The following is a 19,710-nucleotide window of genomic DNA, read 5'->3' on the forward strand; positions in this document are numbered from 1 at the left end:
AAAAAAAATGAGATGACAGCAGAAGCTGCAGAGTATGGCATGCCATGGCCATTTTGGTCTTGCAGGCACCACCTGCAGGTATTGGCACAATGGCAGGCTGTGGTCTTCAGGCAGACATTTGACATTTTGGTTATTCTGCTGCGAATATTTATTTAACTATGCTAAATCGTATTTAACCCTTTGTCATAAGAAAGGGTTTCTTTGGCTTGATCACCGTCATATGTGGAGGACGGAGCACTCCAGGCATTTAAAGTTTTTTTTTTTTGGGATAATATCTTAAAGTCTTAACTTAAAGCCTCGTTTCCTTCTAGAACAACAACAACACCAATAACAACAATGGGACAAAAAGGCAGCTAAAGACAAGAAAAATAGCATACCCTGTCGAACGGCATTCGACGTGCACGGTACCATTACAAAAACTATTTAAAAAGAAACAACATTTCATGGCAGAGGTAGTATTATACCGGGACTGTTGGAAGAAAGACCCACTTATAGTTTGCTTTATGAAAATATCTTATCCGATGAATAAATTTAATAAACTGATCAGTAGCTTCATTCGCACATGTATGGAGGCTTTAACGATACCTCACTTTTGCTCAGTCATTCATTCCATTCCCGGAAGCAGTTCCACGCAATACAAAATTAGTACAAAGGAAATTTTAAAGAGCTATCTACACACATTCTAAATAAACCCGCCCTATAGACGGATCTCAACTTTTCTTTGGCTCAAAAGTATGTTTGTTTGTTTGTTTGTTTTTAAGCTGGTGACAAAGTGTTCTCTAAAATACTTTAAATGCTTCAGTGAGATGGTGCTGCAGCATTTTCTTTCTTTAAAGACATTTTTCTAAAAAATAGTCTGTCATTAACGTATAGTAGGATCTCTAGCGTCTAACCCTTTTTTGGTGTAATGTATTTGGTAACTTCAAAAAGCCCAATCTTTGGAGTTTCCCTCAAAGAAACCCGAAGAACAAGGAACACTTGACTGGGTAACACAGTTTGTATATTGTACCCGAATGAACAGAATGATATCTAATCGCCAAAAAGCCAAAGGGGCCCTATAGATAACAATAACATCTCAATTTTTCAAAGTGTCCTTGCACAAACTTCATGATCTTCAGCATTTTGGAGGAGCAAGAGTTCCATTTGGTTTTATATTTAATGTTACTAAAGCTTGTAAGGAGAGAGAAAGGAAAAGGGAAATGGAAATCAAAGAGAGAGTGAGATGGGGTTTGGGGAGAGAGAAAGACAATTTGACATAAGAGAAGAACAATTCAATAACATTAAATAAAAGAATACATTCTATAAAATAGGAAGAAAAACACTTCTCGGGTAAGGGACCCTAACAAGCTCACAGTACCAGGCATTCGCGGTGTACTTAATAAAATATTCAAGCGACGACCACCATCGGCATCAGTAAAATGTGCCATGGGTTAGCCGTTTCAACAGGCAGGGTGACCAGGCCCTTTCCCATCTTGTAACCGAGCAGAAAATGCATTCGCGTCACACCAGCAGAAAGGCCAGAGGTAAATCTCAGCAGCGAGGAACACTAAGAAGGAATGAGGTAGACTCGGCACAGTCAGTAGGTAGGCAAAAAACATGGCCGGGGAAAGCCATACATCAGGAAAACTGAACATTGCATGAATATCAGAGGCTGGAGGGAGCACCATATCTTACAACAGATGCGTATCTGTCTTGGGTAACCAAAAGATCACACCAACAATACAACTTGTATTGCTAAGCGTGAGGATGCTGAAATTGGTAGATTCGATTGACAAGTTGCTCCCTTCGAAACAAACAGCTTGGTTATTGTTGTTTCATATTGTTAAGCCAATTGACGAGTCAGGTAAGTGTGTATGAAAGAGGCCAGAACAGAACTGGTGTTTTGAACTCAGCATTTGGAATTCCAGGCTCCAGCGCTGAACTGACCATAGTCCCCGATATAGGAGGTAGGTAGTGTTTGTTAAGTGTTGTGGCAACTTTTTGGGAAGAGGATAAATAATTCAACTTTACTTCACTTGGGTTGAATACTCTGAATTAGCTATATGCACAAGGCCATTCTTGGTTTCTTGGGTTGCCTTTGGTACAGTAAAGGGGTGTGCGAGGGCAAAAGGGGGTAGTGGGCATCTTTGGTGAAGTGAGGAAAGGCCATTAAAACCAAGAGTCTGGCCATGGCTTAACCTAGGCTAGGTTGGCACAGAAACAGTGCAAGAGCCCGCACGAGGTGGTATGAGAAACAAAGCTTGAACAGGTTGTGCTAAACTGGGCAAGGAGACGGAGAATGCCTGGTGACTTGATAATGGCCCTGCCAAAGCTTGCACTAATGGTGGTACATCGAAAAGAAGAGCCTGGCTTGTTTGTGGATGTTGTCTTCCAGGTGAAACCCCCTCATCTTCTTCTCCACCACCACTGTCTTCTTGAGTATCACTGTCACCCGTGGAAGTGAAATTTGGTAGAACTCCGTCGAGGGTTGCTTGAGAGAAACGAGCTCCACCGGAGGATTCTGAATTTTCAGAGCTGGGTGGTGATGGAGGATCATGGTCAGAACTGCAGCCACTGGTGCTCCCACTCTCCAAGCAAGCTCCGGTGGAGGCCACATTTCCTTTGGAGGCAACACCAGCCAGGAGAAGGCCTAAATTGCCACCATCACAGGAACCCTGTCGTACATGCTGAGGAAGACAAGGAGAGACACGTTTTGTTTTTAGTACCATTATATTAGGAGTTAAGCTCAAAAAAAGCAAGTGATATTGTACCATAAAAACTGAACACACACAAACGCACAGACACACACACACTTCCAGTTCGTTGGTCGTATTCCTCAATATGGATCTATCCATTGCATCAGTTTTATGTAAACCCAAACATTCCACATCTTTATTGACAGTTTTTATCTCTTTACTAGGACGTGCCCGTACGTGGGTGCCCGTACGTGCGTGCAAAAAAGCATGCGTGCAAACAACAACAACAAAAAAAAACTTTGAAACCACGTGGCAGTAACGACCACAGAACCCCCCCCCCTCTATTTACATGAAATGGTTTGGTCCATTCGCAACGACCACAGAACCCCCCCCCCCCCCCCCTCTATTTACATGAAATGGTTTGGTCCAAAGCGAACGGCTTGCGGAGTTTGGTAAAGAAATCGCCATAGCTCGGTAACTACTTCTCCGATTAATATGAAACCTTGAAAAGGCACATCCTCAGGTCCCCAGCAATATACCTGGCAAGTTTCAAGTATATCGGACCCGTGGTTGTCGAGAACACACACACACACACACACACACACACACAGAGATTACTGGAATTATAGATAGATGATGTCCTCTTGTCTTTCTTCCTTCTACCACGTCTTTCTCCACCTTTATTGCTTTCCTAGCAATTTCATCTTCTGACCTTCATTGTCATAATCATAGCATCCAAGTCTTCTTTTCCTAAGTTCTTCTTCACTAGCATTGATTTGTTTTATTTCTTCCTGATTTCTCAGCTCAGAATTCTTTCTTTCTATCAGGAACACTCCATTCATCCATCACGTTTTCTCATCTCTGTTCTTTGCATTCTTCTTGTATCTTCGATCTGCATTGCTGACATTTTGCTTCCATGCATTTTCAAGTGTCATAGCAAAGGGTATGAATACTTATGTCAATGTGATATTTCAGTTTTTTATTTTTAATAAATTTGCAAAACTTTCTAAAATCCTGTTTTCTCTTTGTCATTATGGGGTATTGAGTGTAGATTGATGAGGAAAAAAATGAATTTAAACGATTTCAGCAAAAGGCTGCAACATAACAAAATGTGAAAAAAGTGAAGGGGTCTGAATACTTTATGAATGCACTGTATATTGAACTGCTTTAACCATAATATAAATCCATAACTTATCTTTCCAGCTTGCTGATCTCTCACTACGCAGTTACACATAATCTATACTAAAGAAATGTTATTGTTCCTGGGATGCTGCTAAAACTATGAATATTGCTTACCCTGTTGGAATGGCTTTGATCCTTGTCTTGTCCACGGAGGCCAAAGATCCTACTTTTCCAGTCTTTTTGTGATGTTTGTCGACAGTCTTTCATCAAACCTGCTTCCTCCTGCAAACAAACCGCAAGATATATTACATATCATCATAAAACGTACAACAAATCTTTGGACAGGAGAAAAATTTTCAGAGGTATCTGAGATATGTGTTTAAGTGGTTTGGTGGTATCTTTGGAAATGTTGAGGTCTAGTTTGTTTAGCACACTTACACTGTCATCATGGGCTGCACCATGAAAGGGCAGCACCTCAGGATGTGGAGGTTGGTGGAAAGCTCCCTGTGCCTGAACAACTCTTGCATTTCCCACTGCCTTTGGTCGAGCACGCCTGTGGCAAATAGTTTGATCTAGACTCAGATTCAATTACAGGTGAAGTAAAATGGGATTTATCAAATGATCATAATCTTGTCAGTTACCTGGTCCAGCCTCGACCAAGGAGAACTGCGAGACACAGCACGATACATGCGAGGGCAATGCACACACCAAGGGTGATTGCTGTCGCTCTTCCATCCTTATGATTTGTTGATGTTCCTGCAAAGCCAGAACCTGTGTTCAAACACAGAGGAAATGTTTAGGTCACATTACATTGCTATAATTAAATCTGAGAAGTAAAGATAAAAATCATTAAATAAATATATTTTTATAAAAACATAGCTATGCTGTACTTTGGTTCTTTAACTTATGAACCAGGTACATAATGTGAGCCTAATTTGTAAGATCATGGTACTTGCGGTCTGTATGGCCTTATATCCCGTACCATTCAGAAAATGGGAAAAGACAGAGGATCCCCTGATAATTTTGCATGAAGTAGAACTCTTCATAGAGATGGACTATAGTGAGATTGTCATCTTGACACATTTGTGTTTTGTAGACGAATTGGGGATGTCACCTGATGACAGTTTCTGCTTGAGATGGTCATCTGGCACACTATCAATATCTTAATTCAGCGATTCAATTGTGAGATAGCAATATGCAAATATTCAACTTATTTGAGTAAATTATGTTTCATCCCTCTGCTAAAGAAGATGTGTTCAAGCTTGATGTGAAGTTATTTTGTGGACCTTAATCTTCTTCGTCCGTATGAAGCACAAGGCTATGGGGTAGCATCATTGGCTGACGGTGTGGCTGTGCCACTGATACAATTCCCTCTGCTGGTTAGGGCAGGAATTTTGGAATTTAGCCATGGTGCTTGCGATAGCTCGCATACTCTTCATGAAGAACACCACCGGATCTTTAATGTCCGCCAACTAATGTTGGCAGATGGGATGCCTGTTTCACGTCCACCCATGGGATGGCACACACATTGGTGAATCACCCTGCCTGTGAAACGTTGTGATGACAGTTTGTAGCTGGGTCGGGATTTGACCCAGGCTAGACGACTTAGAGGTGAGCATGCGTACCACCAGGTCAGCCCTGTGGACCTTAATGATAGTTGTGGGATATGGGACCTTTATATAAACATAGGGGCAATACCCCTTGCGCTCACCTGGTAGAATAAAGCAGTATACTACACTGACTGAAGGTATTTTAAACCAATTTCAATGGTTTCTAGAAGACAGGCCAGCATGTAGAATCATACTAATATAATAATAAGACTTTAAACAAAGAACAAAAAAATAGCGATTTTGGGGGGCAACCCCTACCCCTCCCCACCCCCTTCCCATTCTGTACCTCCTCAGACCCCAATTTTTCTAATGCTGTGAACAAACTTTGGTACAACACTGGTGATTAAGGTTGTAGTCATGTTTCATTGAAATTGTGGATGTAGTTTAAGAGAAAAGAGCAAATACCTATTGTGGGGGGCAACCCCCCAGTAGACCACTCATGGCCCAATTTTTCTTAATACTGTGAACAAACTTTGGTACAACACGGGTGATTATAGTTGTGGTCAAGTTTCATCAGAATTGCGTGTGTATATTCTGAGAAAAAAAAAGCAAATACCTATTTTGGGGGACAACCCCCCCCCCCCCATACACCCCCTCAGGGTCCGATTTTTAAAAAATGCTGTGAACAAACTTTGGTACATCACTGGTGATGAAGGTTGTGGCCAAGTTTCATTGAAATCGTGTGTGTAGTTTCAGAGAAGGAAGCAAATATCTATTTTGAGGGGTCAAACCTGTACCCACTTTAACCCCCCATAGACGCCTTTAAACTTCGATTTTCTTTGTGCCGTGAACAACTTCAGTACATCACAGGTGATGAAGGTTGTGGTCAAGTTTCATCGAAATAGTGTGTGTAGTTTCAGAGAAAAAAGCAAATTCCTATTTTGGGGGGTCAAACCTGGATGCACTTTCACCCCCGGTAGACCCCCTTAGACCCCAATTTTTTTTATTTCGTGAACAAACTTTAGTCACAACATAACAAATATAATTTATGCCAAATTTGGTCGCAATCCCATCAGTGGTTTCGGAGAAAAAGTTTCAAGTGTTTACGGACAGATGGACTGACGGACGGACGGATGGACGGACAGACTGACGACGCACCTTCACTTAAGCTTCCCTGAACTTCGTTCTAGATGAGCTAAAAATCACTCACCAAGTTGTACTGCTAAAGGAGGTGTGATGGCAAGGGACAAACTGTATGTACAAATTGATACGATGCTTAGCAAGTCCTTGTACATGGAAACTTTGCAAAAAAATGGAATTAGAATCACCAATCCATTTATTTATTTATTTTCTCTACAAGAGTGAGGCTCATGGAAGAGCATGGTTAAATTGACAGTGGGGTAGTGGGGAAATAATTGGGCACAACTGGCAAAGGAAGGGTTAATGGGAGTAATAAAGATCATGGATCAGGATGGGGGATGACATGAGGTGATTGTGCACTGCCTGCTTGAAGGCCTCGAGGGAAGAGTGAGAAAGAACAGCTTCTAGCAGAAGGTTCCATATATGGGAGAAGTGTGGAACAAAGGAGTTGAGGGGTGCAGTCAGTCTGGATTATGGAAGTTTAACCAGGAGAGCTTTACTGGAAGAATGCATGCATCCTGAGGTAAATACAAGAGAGGATACGACGACAGGATGAGCAATATCTAAGACGAGGTGTTAGCAAACAGAGACCAGGAAACTATCTGCAATGTGACAGCAACAGACTGTGTGCTTCGGCCTCATCACGGGAGATTTCAATAATTTTGAGAGGTTTAGATTCCAAAGAATCCAGGAGAGACCGATGTCATGGTGGGTTGCCTGTCCATAGGGGAGAACAGTATTCCATTGAGCTATGGACAAAGGCTTTGTAGACTGTGAGTAGCCCTGATTTTGCAAGGATAGATGGATTGACGGAGATTGTCCAGTCTGCAACTAACGTTGGAGGGCAGCTTTGCTATGTAGCTGGCCCAGGAAAGGTTACAGCTGTTGCTGAGGCCTATATATTCAAGAGTTACTGTTAATCCATTTATTAGTATTGTGTGTCCATATATATGTGTTTTCGTTTCTTTTTCTATGTGACTGCTTATCCAATGTGAAACTTACACATAAGAGGGACTCCCAGTGAAGAATATTTTATTGATAACTCTGATATCATAGGTCACATGGTATGGCAGCCATATTGGATTAAAGGAGAAAATTTGACATGTTCTCTGAAACAGCTTAATGAAAAAAAATGAAACTTGGCATATGTCATCAACTCCCCATAGCGTATATACGGTGACAGCAATTACTATCAGTGAAGTGGTATTCCAGCCATGATTAGATGAATCAAAATCCATATACCAAAAATCTGAAAATTCATATATCTGATCTACAACTTGATGTAAGTGAAGAATTAAATTTATGATGTCATTGGTCATGTCATCCTGCGGCTATATTGGATTGAAAATAAAAACAATTAAAAATCTTCTCCAGAACCACTTAACAGTTTGATGCAATACTTCATACATATGATTGACTAGCCATGGGGAAGATACTTTGATTTTTTTTTTTTGAATTGTCCTTCATTGACCCAATTTAGCCTTAATGTGCACAAAAGTAATTGTTAAATATTCTAATAATCAATCAATAAAGCTATGGATAATGGCAATGAATGTGACATACCAGGGTGCATGGATGATATGGGCCATAATATCAATGGGCCATGATAGTAGCGTGTTCAGTTAATGATGGTATTTTTGTTCATAATGAGCACGCGAGGCGAGACTATGCACTCCCCCGAGTGCCATCATAGTTAAATAAGGTGTTGACAATCAATGTTTAAATTATATTCGTTTTTCCTGCGACACTCTTGTCTGCTATTACCATTTGCATTGACCAAGTGTTTGTTACATATTTAAATCACAGCATCACATACCATGGCTCTGTCCATCCACCAATGCAAAATCCGTGCCTTCTGTGAAGGGTCCCTGGCCCTCTGCAGTTGCTGCAGCAATTTGGAATTGGTACGCTTTCCCAGTCTGCAGACCATCAACCCTCATCAAAGTTTCAGCACCTAGAAAATATGAGAGTGATAATATGAGAGTTACGTTTAGGTTAACCTGTAATTGTTGCCATTGATGAAGGAATTCAGGCTTAGTGTCTTATCTGTGATGTCAATACAATTTATCACTGTCAATCAGTGAACAAGGCCCCTGCTGTTACAACATATGTCAGTTATTCCTGATGAACATTGATGGTACAGCTTGTTATGATTTGGTCACAATTCCTGATGAATATTGATGGTACAGCTTGTTATGATTTGGTCACAAGTCAATCAATTAACTGGCAAATTAAGAACTCTTAAATCTATTCATCCATAAAATATAATAAGAAAACTGGAAAATGCTACAGAGAAAATATTGTTAAAAATAGGTAGATAGTTCTATATGTGAGTACAAACCTGCAAGAGGTTGAAGTATCAAAATTAAAAGTGTGTAAATATGTTGCTGCATAGAAAAGAACATGTGGCTGCTTTCACATTTATAGAGCACTAGCAGGGGTATCCAGCATTACCCGGTGCAGTTCTAATCCTATTGGCATTTTGAAGAAATGATTTTTTTTTCTATTTTCTTTTGCGAGGCCTAAAGCACTTCCCTCGACCCACTAAAGAATGGTGTTACGTGCTCCTCCCAAAACCCCGGTCATGGTGTACCTCCGAGCCCCGAGAGGAGTCACGGCAGAAAGATGTGTTATTCTGTATGTCAAAGATCAATGGTGAAACCACACCAATTGTTACCAACAAACAAGTATTGTATTAAGGTCACACAAGAATAACGGTACAGTAACAATATTAATCAAAAGTACAATCAATATATATCATTCCTATGATGGTACCATCAGTTTCGTAATATATAACTCACTGTGCTCCAAGTGAGCGAAAAGAACATCCCCAATGTCTCTTTCCCGGCTTCAAGCCAAAGTTGTTTCCGGCTTCAAGCCAAAGTCGATCCACTCCAGTGATCGTCCGTACGATGTCGTATCGAGACCAGAATCCCGTTGGGTTGACAGTTACACTGCCAAAGATGGGCGACGGTGTCCTCGAGAAGCGACGGGGAAATCACACCTTCAGGTATGGACGTTTGATGGCTCTCAATCGGTGAACCGCAGATTTCCCACTCAAAAGCCACGTTACACACACACACACACCAGATTCACGTCTGAATGCAGTGAGAATGGTTGAAGCGAAGTGAAAAACCTTGAGCGATGCGCAAAGCGCACGAGTCAAAATGGCCGACGGCCCATTCTCGTGGCGTAACGGCACTCCCATGATTCTCCTCGGAATCAACCGCAAAACCTGTCACGCGGGTTTATCTGTCAAAGTAATAACAACTCTGTCGCATGAATCCCTTTCCCGGGAAACCCCAAGTTCACTCGTGACCCTCGTTTGCCAATCGTTCGCTCCAGACCTTGAAGCAGCTAGGCTTCTTGTCCGACTCACTCGCTCCGCCTTTTCTTCCTCCTCTTCCTGTTCGTCGTCGTCCGGTTCCGGTTTCATTTAAAACATTAACTTTTTTACCTTTTGAAAATAGTAATCTCTATGTCTCTTAAACGACAACAATAATAGTACATGGAATCAAAAATGTTTACAGTGGATGAAAACCACAACAACGGAAGTGACGAATCCATAACAATGGGGTTGGGGATAATTTAATATTTAACCTTTTACATAGCTAAAAGTCTTAGGCACTAGGGATAGGAGTTATTCATCGTTCCCTACAAAATAATATACATCTTTCTCGGGCTAGGAGCTAGGGATAGGGGGTTCGGGCTAGGAGTTAGGGCTAGGAGCTAGGTCTAGGAGTCAGGGCTTGGAGTTAGGGCTAGGAGTTAGGGCTAGTAGTTAGGGCTAGTAGTTAGGGCTAGGAGCTAAGAGCTAGTGTTAGGAGCTAGGCGTTAGGGCTAGACATTAGGGCTAGACATTAGGGCTAGGCATTAGGGCTAGGTGTTAGGGCTACATGTTAGGGCTAGGAGTTAGAGCTAGGAGCTAGGGCTGGGAGTTAGGGATCTTTGTTTCTTTCACATTTCTTTCTACTTTTTCACATTTCTCCTTATTCATTCTAATTCTTGTTTGTTATTTCTTTCTCTCTTTCTTCATCTATCTGTCCAAGGAGAAGTGAATTCTTGCAGAGATTTTTCTGGAAGGTTTACTTGGCTACGCCTGGATGGGTTTGAGGGTTGTGGAGTGGTGACTGAAACCCGAATACTATCCAGGTTCCTCCTGATGACTCCATCTTTGCTCTTTGCTTATTTAGGTTCCTTCTGATGACCCCAATATAGTGTTTGGTTTTCTGTTTCAATACTATAGAGAGCTTAAAAAATAAATCCAACTTGAATGTTTTTTTTTTTGGCCGAAATCTACCCCAGCACTCACTGATGAACCCCTGAAAGTTTGACGAAGATCAGTTTGGCCATCTCTTCTGTTGATTAGCACCTTGAAAATAGGCACAGTGCTGCATAAGACTACTTTGTGAAACCCATCCATGAAAATGATCATCATGGGGCCAACGGCACTACAAATATCAATATTTATGATGATGATGATGATGATGAAGATTGCCAGAAATATTGCAAAAATATTGGAATAAATAACACCAGTAAGACATCATCGCCCCCATTCCAAAAACTTTTGAGGGCCGTCTCCCACCACAGACATTAGCTTGTAGAAAAAACAGTTATACCACAATCTGGAGTGACACCCACCCTAGGGTTGCGCTAAAAGAATACATCACCAAACCTTGTATGCGGTGTGGGTTGAGCCAGACCCTCTTTTCACAGGCCTTGCTCCGAGACCATAAATGCCCTTCCTCACCTCCAAGGTGGATTTCCTGTACTACTTTTAATTCTCCTGACTGTTCTTGTGTAAATATTGAATCAAAATAACTATTTGGTAAGCATACCATTTCATTTTCATCACTAACGAATCTCCCTGTCCTATCCCTCAATAGACCCACACTTGTCTTGATCTACTTATGTTATTTAAAAGTGCATGCCAATATGTTTCATATTCTTGACAATATCCTTCTCATATTCTTGACAATATCCTTCTCATATTCTCTTTTGGCTTGCCTAGTTATTTGCTTAACCAGTCTGTGTTTAGAGTCAAGTGTTGGCTATGGCTTCATAACCAGAAGCTGTTCTGATCGTTTGTTGGATGGCAACCATTCACACAGAACAGGATCAACACAACTATCCGTGGATGCGTTGATCACATCCTTTACCTGTATTTCCAATTTATTTTCTGGATATATCCTCATGATATACTAATTATATGTATAATGAATCGATCTTGCAGATTATCGTTCTGCATAGATACTGCACTCTGTCCACCAGCCTGGTGTTGGCTTAGCGGTTAGGGTGCTGGCTTGGGATCCTAGGATCCTGGGTTCGAATCCCGGTCGATCGCTAAATTAACACCAGGGGGGTTGACTCAGCCTGTCATCCTTCCGAGGTCGGCAAATTGAGTACCAGCTTGCTGGGATGAATGATCCCGGTGTGTACCCCGGCTTAGAATAGGTACACCCCTGCGTATCCCTGCGCATCGTAAGAGGTGACCAAGGGTTGGCGTCAGGAAGGGCATCCGGCCATAAAAACATTGCCTCAAACAGGGAACCATGATTGTCATGGGGCCCGCAAGGCTAACCCCTGCCCTAGCGGGGAAAATGGCCTTAAAACGATCATTCATTCATTCATTCATTCATAGATACTAAAATTGTTCATAGTACCTCTTGTGGTAAGCTTCCTCCACAACCCCAAGACCTTGCCAGTGAGAGATGCAGTGGCATAGCGAACCACATATCGTAGAATCTCCCCACCAGGCTCTTCAGGGGGCTGCCATGCAAGGAGAACTGAGCTGGGGCCCACCGAGGCGACACGTACACCTTCAGGAGGAGATGATGGTGCTGGAGGGGAAAAAAATCAAACACAAACTTACTTTTCAAAACCTGTCTTAATTACCTGTAAGAACTAAAATAAATATACGTACTATCGTTATCACTTATTATATGTAAGACCTAGGGGTCATTACAAATAGATTGTGTACCTTATAGTTTAACAGTGGAATGAAGACATAGAAAAAGCCAAGTAAGGCATATAAATACTTATAAAATAGATTAGAAAAAGGGAAGAGAAAGGCAGCACATCTCATTAGAGAGCCATATCGTATCATCATGTTTTTTTCTCTACATCGAGTTAATTCTCATCAATGGATAAGCGTTAATAAGTGTTACACTGTGGCGGACACGAAAGCCCACTGGCGTGGTGACATCATTCCGCGCACCAAGTGGGCGGCGGCCACGCCCGAGAGAGAGGCGTGGCCTCAAGATATACACGGGGCGCGCAGCCTGGAGCAGCTCAGTGCTGCAGTTGGAGTACTTTCAATAAAGACTCTTTTATGAACCGCGTTGTCCGCTTGCTCCTTGCGTAAGCATTAGCGCGCAGCATCGCGCTTCAACACCTAATTTCAATGCAGCTTTGAAGTGTTCACCCACTCTTCGTGGATATAAGGAGGTTTATTTTCTCGATTTGATAATCAAAAAATAGGATCACTGGACCTGTAGCTTATCTGGGCCCTGGCCTAATGTTGTAACCCAAATTCGGTAGCATTCTAACTGGTGGGTCTGGAGAAGACGATTTGTGAAATAATTTATGGATTTTTCCCAGTAAATTACTAAGTCTGCCATTTTGACACACTTTCGGTCACGTGATCGGCTTGGCCTCGCAATTTAACATCCCTACCCTGGCCTAATGCTGTAACCCAAATTTGGTAGCATTCCGACTGGTGGGTCAGGAGAACAAGATGTTTGCACGAATTTATGCAATTTTACCGATTATTCACTAAGTCCGTCATTTTGACACACTTCCGGCCACGTGATTGGCATGACCTCTGCAATTTAACATCCCTACCCTGGCCTAATGTTGTAACCCAAATTTGTTAGCATTCTCACTGGTGGGTCTGGAGAAAACATTTTTGAACGAATATATGTAATTTTCCAAAACAATGACTAAGTTGGTCTTTTTGACACACTTCTGGTCACATGATTGGCATGGCCTGTGCAATTTAACATCAGGACCCTGTCCTAATGTTGTAACCCAAATTTGGTAGCATTTTGATAGGTGGGTCTGGAGAATAAGATTTTTGAAGGAATTTACTATTGCTGCCATTTGGACCTACTTAAAGTCACGTGACTGGAACGAGCTTTGTGATTTCCGTTACCAGTCAGGAGCGGAACCTTGCTGCCAATTTCAGCCAGATCGGCCCCGTGGTTTGGCTGGAGAAGTCAAAATAGGAGACGGACGGTGCATGATCACAGTACCTTATCTGGAATTCCAATTTCAGGAAAGCTAATAATAATAGCTCATTGACCTTAATAATATAATAATAGAAAGGAAAGCTAATAATAATAGCTCATTGACCTTAATAATATAATAATAGAAAGGAAAGCTAATAATAATAGCTAACCCCCGCTCTAGCGGGGAAAATGACCTTAAAACGATCATTCATTCATTGACCTTGAGAAATTGTCCTCATCTGTATGCATTGAAGACCCGAATGCAATAGCAACACCTGAACACAAACACTCTGTATGGAGAGCACAATGACTGCTATCAATGACTGCTATCGAATGACCTCACTCACATTCTGGCGATGTGGTGTGGAACAACACTGGACTCCATGGGCTAACCAGGACACCAAGTCGAAGGCGGACTGCAAACTCATAATGTGTATGAGGTCGTAGACCACCAACGATCAGACGGTCTTGGGTGCTACGCACATTCACAATTGGTCACAATACATTTTCAAAGACACACACAGTAAGCATTTGGCAATATTCAAATCAATCTCCTCAGCAAGGTGGCACACAATTCCAGTGAACTTTAAAAGAAATAGTTGCAGCCGTTATGCTCACGTGTGCAGATATTGGACAAGTGAAGCGTTCTTCAGGCCGACTGAGTTGCACCGAACTGTGTAGTTGCACCGACCGGCATGTCTGAATACAGGAGCAGACCAACGCAAGACCACAGAGCGTGAACCGTTTCCCACAGCATGTACGCGGTGCGGAGGTGGCGGTGGTGGAGAGGAACGTCCACGGATAACTAAGGAAAAACCAAAAAAAAGTATACTATTATACATAATTGTTTCCAGTTGGCTGGTCAGACAAGGCAACAGGTCTGCACACTTGCCTTTGAGCTGTCAAGGCTGAGTTTGAATCTCAACCCAACTATAAACCCTGCATGCAGAACACCAGTCACCTTGGGTGATAGATGAATGTGTGTCTGGTCCATCAGAAGGACTTTGAGTCAGATGACCTTCAGTTTGCCAAGAATGGTCATTGGTGAACATTGAAGATCTCACAGTATCTTTAGTGAAGAGTATGTAAGTTATCGCTGAGATCGTGGTCAAATTGAGCATTCCTGCCTATATTGACTTCTGGGAAGGAAATGGCAAACTGTCCAATGTTTGCCAACAAGCAGCTTTGGCAGTACCAATACTCTGTCAAGAGTATGATACATTTCATTGAATCTATCCCTAGTTAGCCTAGCCTCCCCTCCCCCTCTCTCTTACCCCCATGCAGCAAGAGATGGAGTTTTGCAATTGATTATGATAGTGTATGGCTGTCTGGCTGTCCGCCTCTCCATGCCATAACCTTTTTATTTACCATTTGAGCTTTTGTCATTAAATTTTCAACAAACCTTTATTATGAGAATATGGAGAAAATAATCAAAAATTGGGTCAAAATGGGAAAGGACAGAGTCATAGCAACTATAAATATCCAATATTAGCCCCGCCGCAGCGCGCCAAGCATGAGACACCCAGTTTTTTTTTTATCCCATCCGTGTTTCTTAATTTATTTACGACCATTGAGCTTCATTGTGTCTGTCCATACCATAACATTTTTACCAATTGAGCTTTTGTCATCAAATCTTCTACAAACCTTTATTATGAGAATATGGAGAACGCAAATGAATAAAATGTAAAACGTTCTTAACTGTCGCTTTTATCAAGTTTAGTTTAAGTACAAAGCGGACATGAATGGGCTTTGCATTTTGAAATGCTTTCTCGTGTTCTTATAATCTTCCATAAAAGATTCTTGTCACTCCTTCATGCATGAAAATATTACTTGGTAAAATTAATGAATAATAAATATGGATGCTCCTCTCACCAAGACACTCGGGAGTGCGTGCGATCTGATCGGCCTCGTAGCCTTCCCCATCATCGTTGTAGGCGGCCAGACGTATTTGGTAGCTGGTCAGTGGTTCTGCAAACGATAATTTTCATCAGTACCGTTTTTAGGGACATCACAAATGACTCAAAAATTGTCAACATTATCATCTTTCATCAGGACGAGCTCAAACACAATATGGCCTTGCTTTAGGCACACTGGATGTGCTGCAAGTTTAATAGACTTGTTATTATTTGTATGTAATAGTTACACAATGTATTGTAGCTTTAGTAAATGCTATGATTTAGAGAATGTGAAAAATAATAATATTTTACACTGCTGTGAGCCATTATGAGATGGCAAAATTTCATTCTTAATGACAAAGAAATGCACGTCCTCAAATCTGAAGTGAAGGTGCATACATGATAAAAATGACAATCAAGTCCTTAACGCAGAATATGCTAATCATTTGCAATGCACGTTGTATATTTTCATTCAAATCATAGTGTATGACACACACGACATTTGTGGTGAACCACCCTGCCAATTCAAACACAGGTGTCACTGGGCAAGCCAGTCAAAGACCCAGTGGAAGTAGCCCATTATGAGGCAACAAACCATGAGACACATCACTCAAGTATCATTGACGGATGCTTAGTTAAGCTGCACCTCCTCCGTAACCGACACATGCTCTCAGACCAACATTGTTTGGAGGCGGTCAGCCCTCTGCCCCTGCTCCAACCATCCCCAGGCCTTCCCCTGTACTGGCCCCACATCGAATCTGTGAAGTATTACTCAGAGCAGCCTCTCTGCCCCGACCTCTGACCTATAACCTCCCACAGGGTTGCTTCATCTCATCGCAAAAGCTCTTTTGTGTTGGCACTGGCTAGCCCGATAAAGGGCCAAGATAAATTCAGCTATCCTTCTTAACATCTCAAAAGAGGTTTAGAATTCACAGATTTCCTTTTTTCTCCTTGCGCTCTCATCAATGTTCAAATCCCACACTTTATGAATGTATCTTGCATTGCTAGCACTGCTTCCAGAAAGGTATCGCTAAACGTTCCATGCGGCATGAACAATGTAAGACAAAGTGATCGTTTGGAAATCATTCTGCCTCAATACTTTTATTGTGAAGTGATCTTTCTCAAAAATTTAAATTGAAGTGCAATGAGAGGATATCGAACTTGCCAAAGGCTCAATTTTAAAGGCGGGTCTCATCTCCATGGGTCCCCAATCATGCCATCACCATCGATTCTGCCGCTGCACAGTCCCTCCCTCAACCTTCAACCCCACTCGTCAATCCAGCGTACTGCCAATTTCTTTGTGCCATGTTAATTACAGTGAAATGCATTGCTTGAAGGCCATGTTGCCCAAGGGCTCGATGGATGAAAGGACGAAGATCGTCACCCAGGGACCTTGAGTTGTGTGTGACAGCAGTTCTCACTAGGCCTATATTACACAAATAACGTTGTCACTCAAGATGACCTCTTTTGTTACGAGACACAAATATCACAAGTTTGTGAAAGACGGTACATAATGACCAGTACATTTCAGTGAACATGAAAGACTTGTAAAAAGAGTAGTGCAGCACCAAGGCCTCCTTGAGGCAATTAGAAGAAAGATCTGCAATTTTGTTCAGGCATACATGCCAGGCAGAAGTAGCAACTGCGGCCAACTCTCCAAGTGCCTCTCCCATTATAGTGGAAGATAAGTGCGGTGCATTAATCATGGCACAAGGACCAAACTGACCTTTAACCCCAAACTACAGACCTTTTGGGAGCCCGATGGAGCTACCGCGATGGAACTACTGGTCATTCAAAGCTTGCTCCCATTTTGAGCCTTGTCTGGCCAAGATGGCCGGCTAACTCCTGAGCGTGCATTCCTCATTATGTAAACTGAGTAGCCATTGGGGAAACAGAATCTGCTCAGCAAAATAAAACAAAATCATAGTGTGTGATAAAAAACAGAACTTGCATTTTAAAACGTTTCAAACAAAGAAATACATTACAAATAAGTGAGAGCAAGAAAACCCCAATAGGCAGTACAGGTGATAAAGAATGGCTTCACTTCTAGCATGTAACTGCTGAAGTTCTGATAGATGTGTTCAACGTCTCGTTCTGCTACTGCAGGGCGAAAGCGCAATTCGGAAGCAAAGCAGCCTGACCTGACCGAGCTGCGGCTTCTCTCACGGACGTGTTCGCAGACTATTTATCACACAGCAAGCACAAGGCGCAGATGTATGGGGCTAAGAGGTCACGCAAACTGGAAGGAAGCCACAAAATAGCTCAAAACGCTCCTGTCGGCTTAATCTGGACGGACCGTTTTTCCAAGTGTTTTGCGGGGCCGTCGGTGCAGAAGCCTAGGGTGCTGTTCAAGTCCTGCTATTTTTCTTTGCAATTATTTTTTATCTCTGATCGTCGCCCCTGTGTCTGGCTAACTGCATTGTTCTGTTCAACCCCTCGTATCGATGCAGTCACTCTTAAAGTGAGCACAACCATTTGGCAATAGGTGATAACATACCAGGACTAAATTTAAAGGAGAAGAATACCAGGAGTGTAAAGAAGAGACAACTATGCCTGGCCTCACGTTTGTCTTTGTACAAATACCAGCAATGACTGATTGGTACAACCTTGTGTCTTATAATCATGTTTTAATTTGAAAGTGCCTTTCCAAAATTTGAATATAATTAGTTACAGAGTCTTGAATGATGACTTGATTGTGTTGAACATAATCATGGAATAGATCAAGAGTTCTCTTTTACAGTTAAGCTGCCTGTCTCATGTGCTTGCATGTAGTTCAGGGCCATTTAAAGCAACAATCTCGTCAACACTTTTGAAAACTAGTTCATTGAGTACTGGTGTCCTGGACAAATTCCAAATTCCTGCACTAGACTTCTGATGAAAAGACAGCAGCAGATCCACAAGTGTATTCCCTGCGCAGGAAACACCTTTGAGAGTGCGACTTGTAAGATTAAAATTAAAATCAGATGGCTACACTTACTCAGACTTAAACCCCAATCCCACATGGCTTTCATGTATTATCAACCAATGTCCAATAACAATGAACCCAAGATAGATTTAAGAATCAGATGATCGCCAGTCGTCGGTCAAAGTTTACAACACTTGTGCATATTTACAGTCACGTGAAAAAGTAAGTACACCCCAAGTAAAGTTTTGTCTTTTTCAACATATTTAAACATACAGCTATTTGATCTTCATTTCAACAATATTGATAGATAAAGGTGATTATAACATAACAAATATCATGAAACATTTACATTTTGTAGTCCATTGTATAATTTAAATAAACATAAATGCAAATTTCGCATGTGGAAAAAGTAAGTACACCCCACGAAATGTTTTTAAAATCTTTTTAACATATGTGGACATATCAATATTTGATCTTCATTTAAACAGTATCTATAGATAAAGGTGATCTAATTGAACAAAAAACAATGAAATGTTGACTTTGCAATAATTTATTCAACCAAAAATTAACAGAGATGCCATTTCCTTCTGTGGAAAAAGTAAGTACACCCTTGGCTCTAATAGGTGGTATTGCCCCCTTTGGCAGAAACAACCTCAAGTAGGCGTTTCTGATAACTGTCTACCAGTCTCTGACATCGACTGGGAGAAAATTTTTCCCACTCCTCCATGCAGAATTCTTTCAGCTGTGCGATGTTTATGTGGTTTCTTGCATGCACAGCTCGTTTCAAATCCCCCCACAACATCTCGATGGGATTTAGAACCGGGCTTTGACTTGGCCATTCCAGAACCCTCCATTTTTCTTTTCAGCCATTCCTTGGTGGATTTACTGGTATTTTTAGGGTCATTGTCATGTTGCAAGGTCCACCTTCGGTTGAGCTTCAACTTTCCAACAGACGGCCTGGCCTCACATTATCCTCAAGCACCCTCTGGTACAATGAAGAATTGATCGTGGATTCTATGATGGTGAGCTGCCCAGGCCCTGATGCAGCAAAGCTGCCCCAAACCATAATATTTCCACCACCATGCTTTACAGTTGGTATCAGGTTCTTGTGGTCAAATGCTGTCTTTGGTTTTCGCCAAACATGTCTTCTGGTACTGTGGCCAAATAGCTCTACCTTTGACTCATCTGTCCAGA

General features: G+C 41.8%; 1 protein-coding gene across 1 annotated transcript in view; it reads right to left on the minus strand.

Moving 5' to 3' along the window:
• Window positions 1-265: 265 nt before the first annotated feature.
• LOC137421721 (protogenin-like) overlaps window positions 266-19,710 on the minus strand; it is a 133,288-nt gene continuing 113,843 nt past the window's right edge. Inside the window, exons 11-19 of the mRNA XM_068108045.2 lie at window positions 15,589-15,684; window positions 14,335-14,521; window positions 14,064-14,191; window positions 12,151-12,327; window positions 8,304-8,441; window positions 4,439-4,568; window positions 4,236-4,350; window positions 3,972-4,079; window positions 266-2,666 (exon numbers count right to left, since the gene is read on the minus strand). Of these exons, the coding sequence (XP_067964146.1) occupies window positions 2,184-2,666; window positions 3,972-4,079; window positions 4,236-4,350; window positions 4,439-4,568; window positions 8,304-8,441; window positions 12,151-12,327; window positions 14,064-14,191; window positions 14,335-14,521; window positions 15,589-15,684 (1,562 nt within the window). The 3' untranslated portion in view covers window positions 266-2,183. The remainder of the gene's footprint in view (window positions 2,667-3,971; window positions 4,080-4,235; window positions 4,351-4,438; window positions 4,569-8,303; window positions 8,442-12,150; window positions 12,328-14,063; window positions 14,192-14,334; window positions 14,522-15,588; window positions 15,685-19,710) is intronic.

This window comes from Myxine glutinosa, chromosome 2 (assembly GCF_964187855.1).
Source record: "Myxine glutinosa chromosome 2, kmMyxGlut1.1, whole genome shotgun sequence".
In the NCBI taxonomy this organism is placed as follows: domain Eukaryota; kingdom Metazoa; phylum Chordata; class Myxini; order Myxiniformes; family Myxinidae; genus Myxine; species Myxine glutinosa.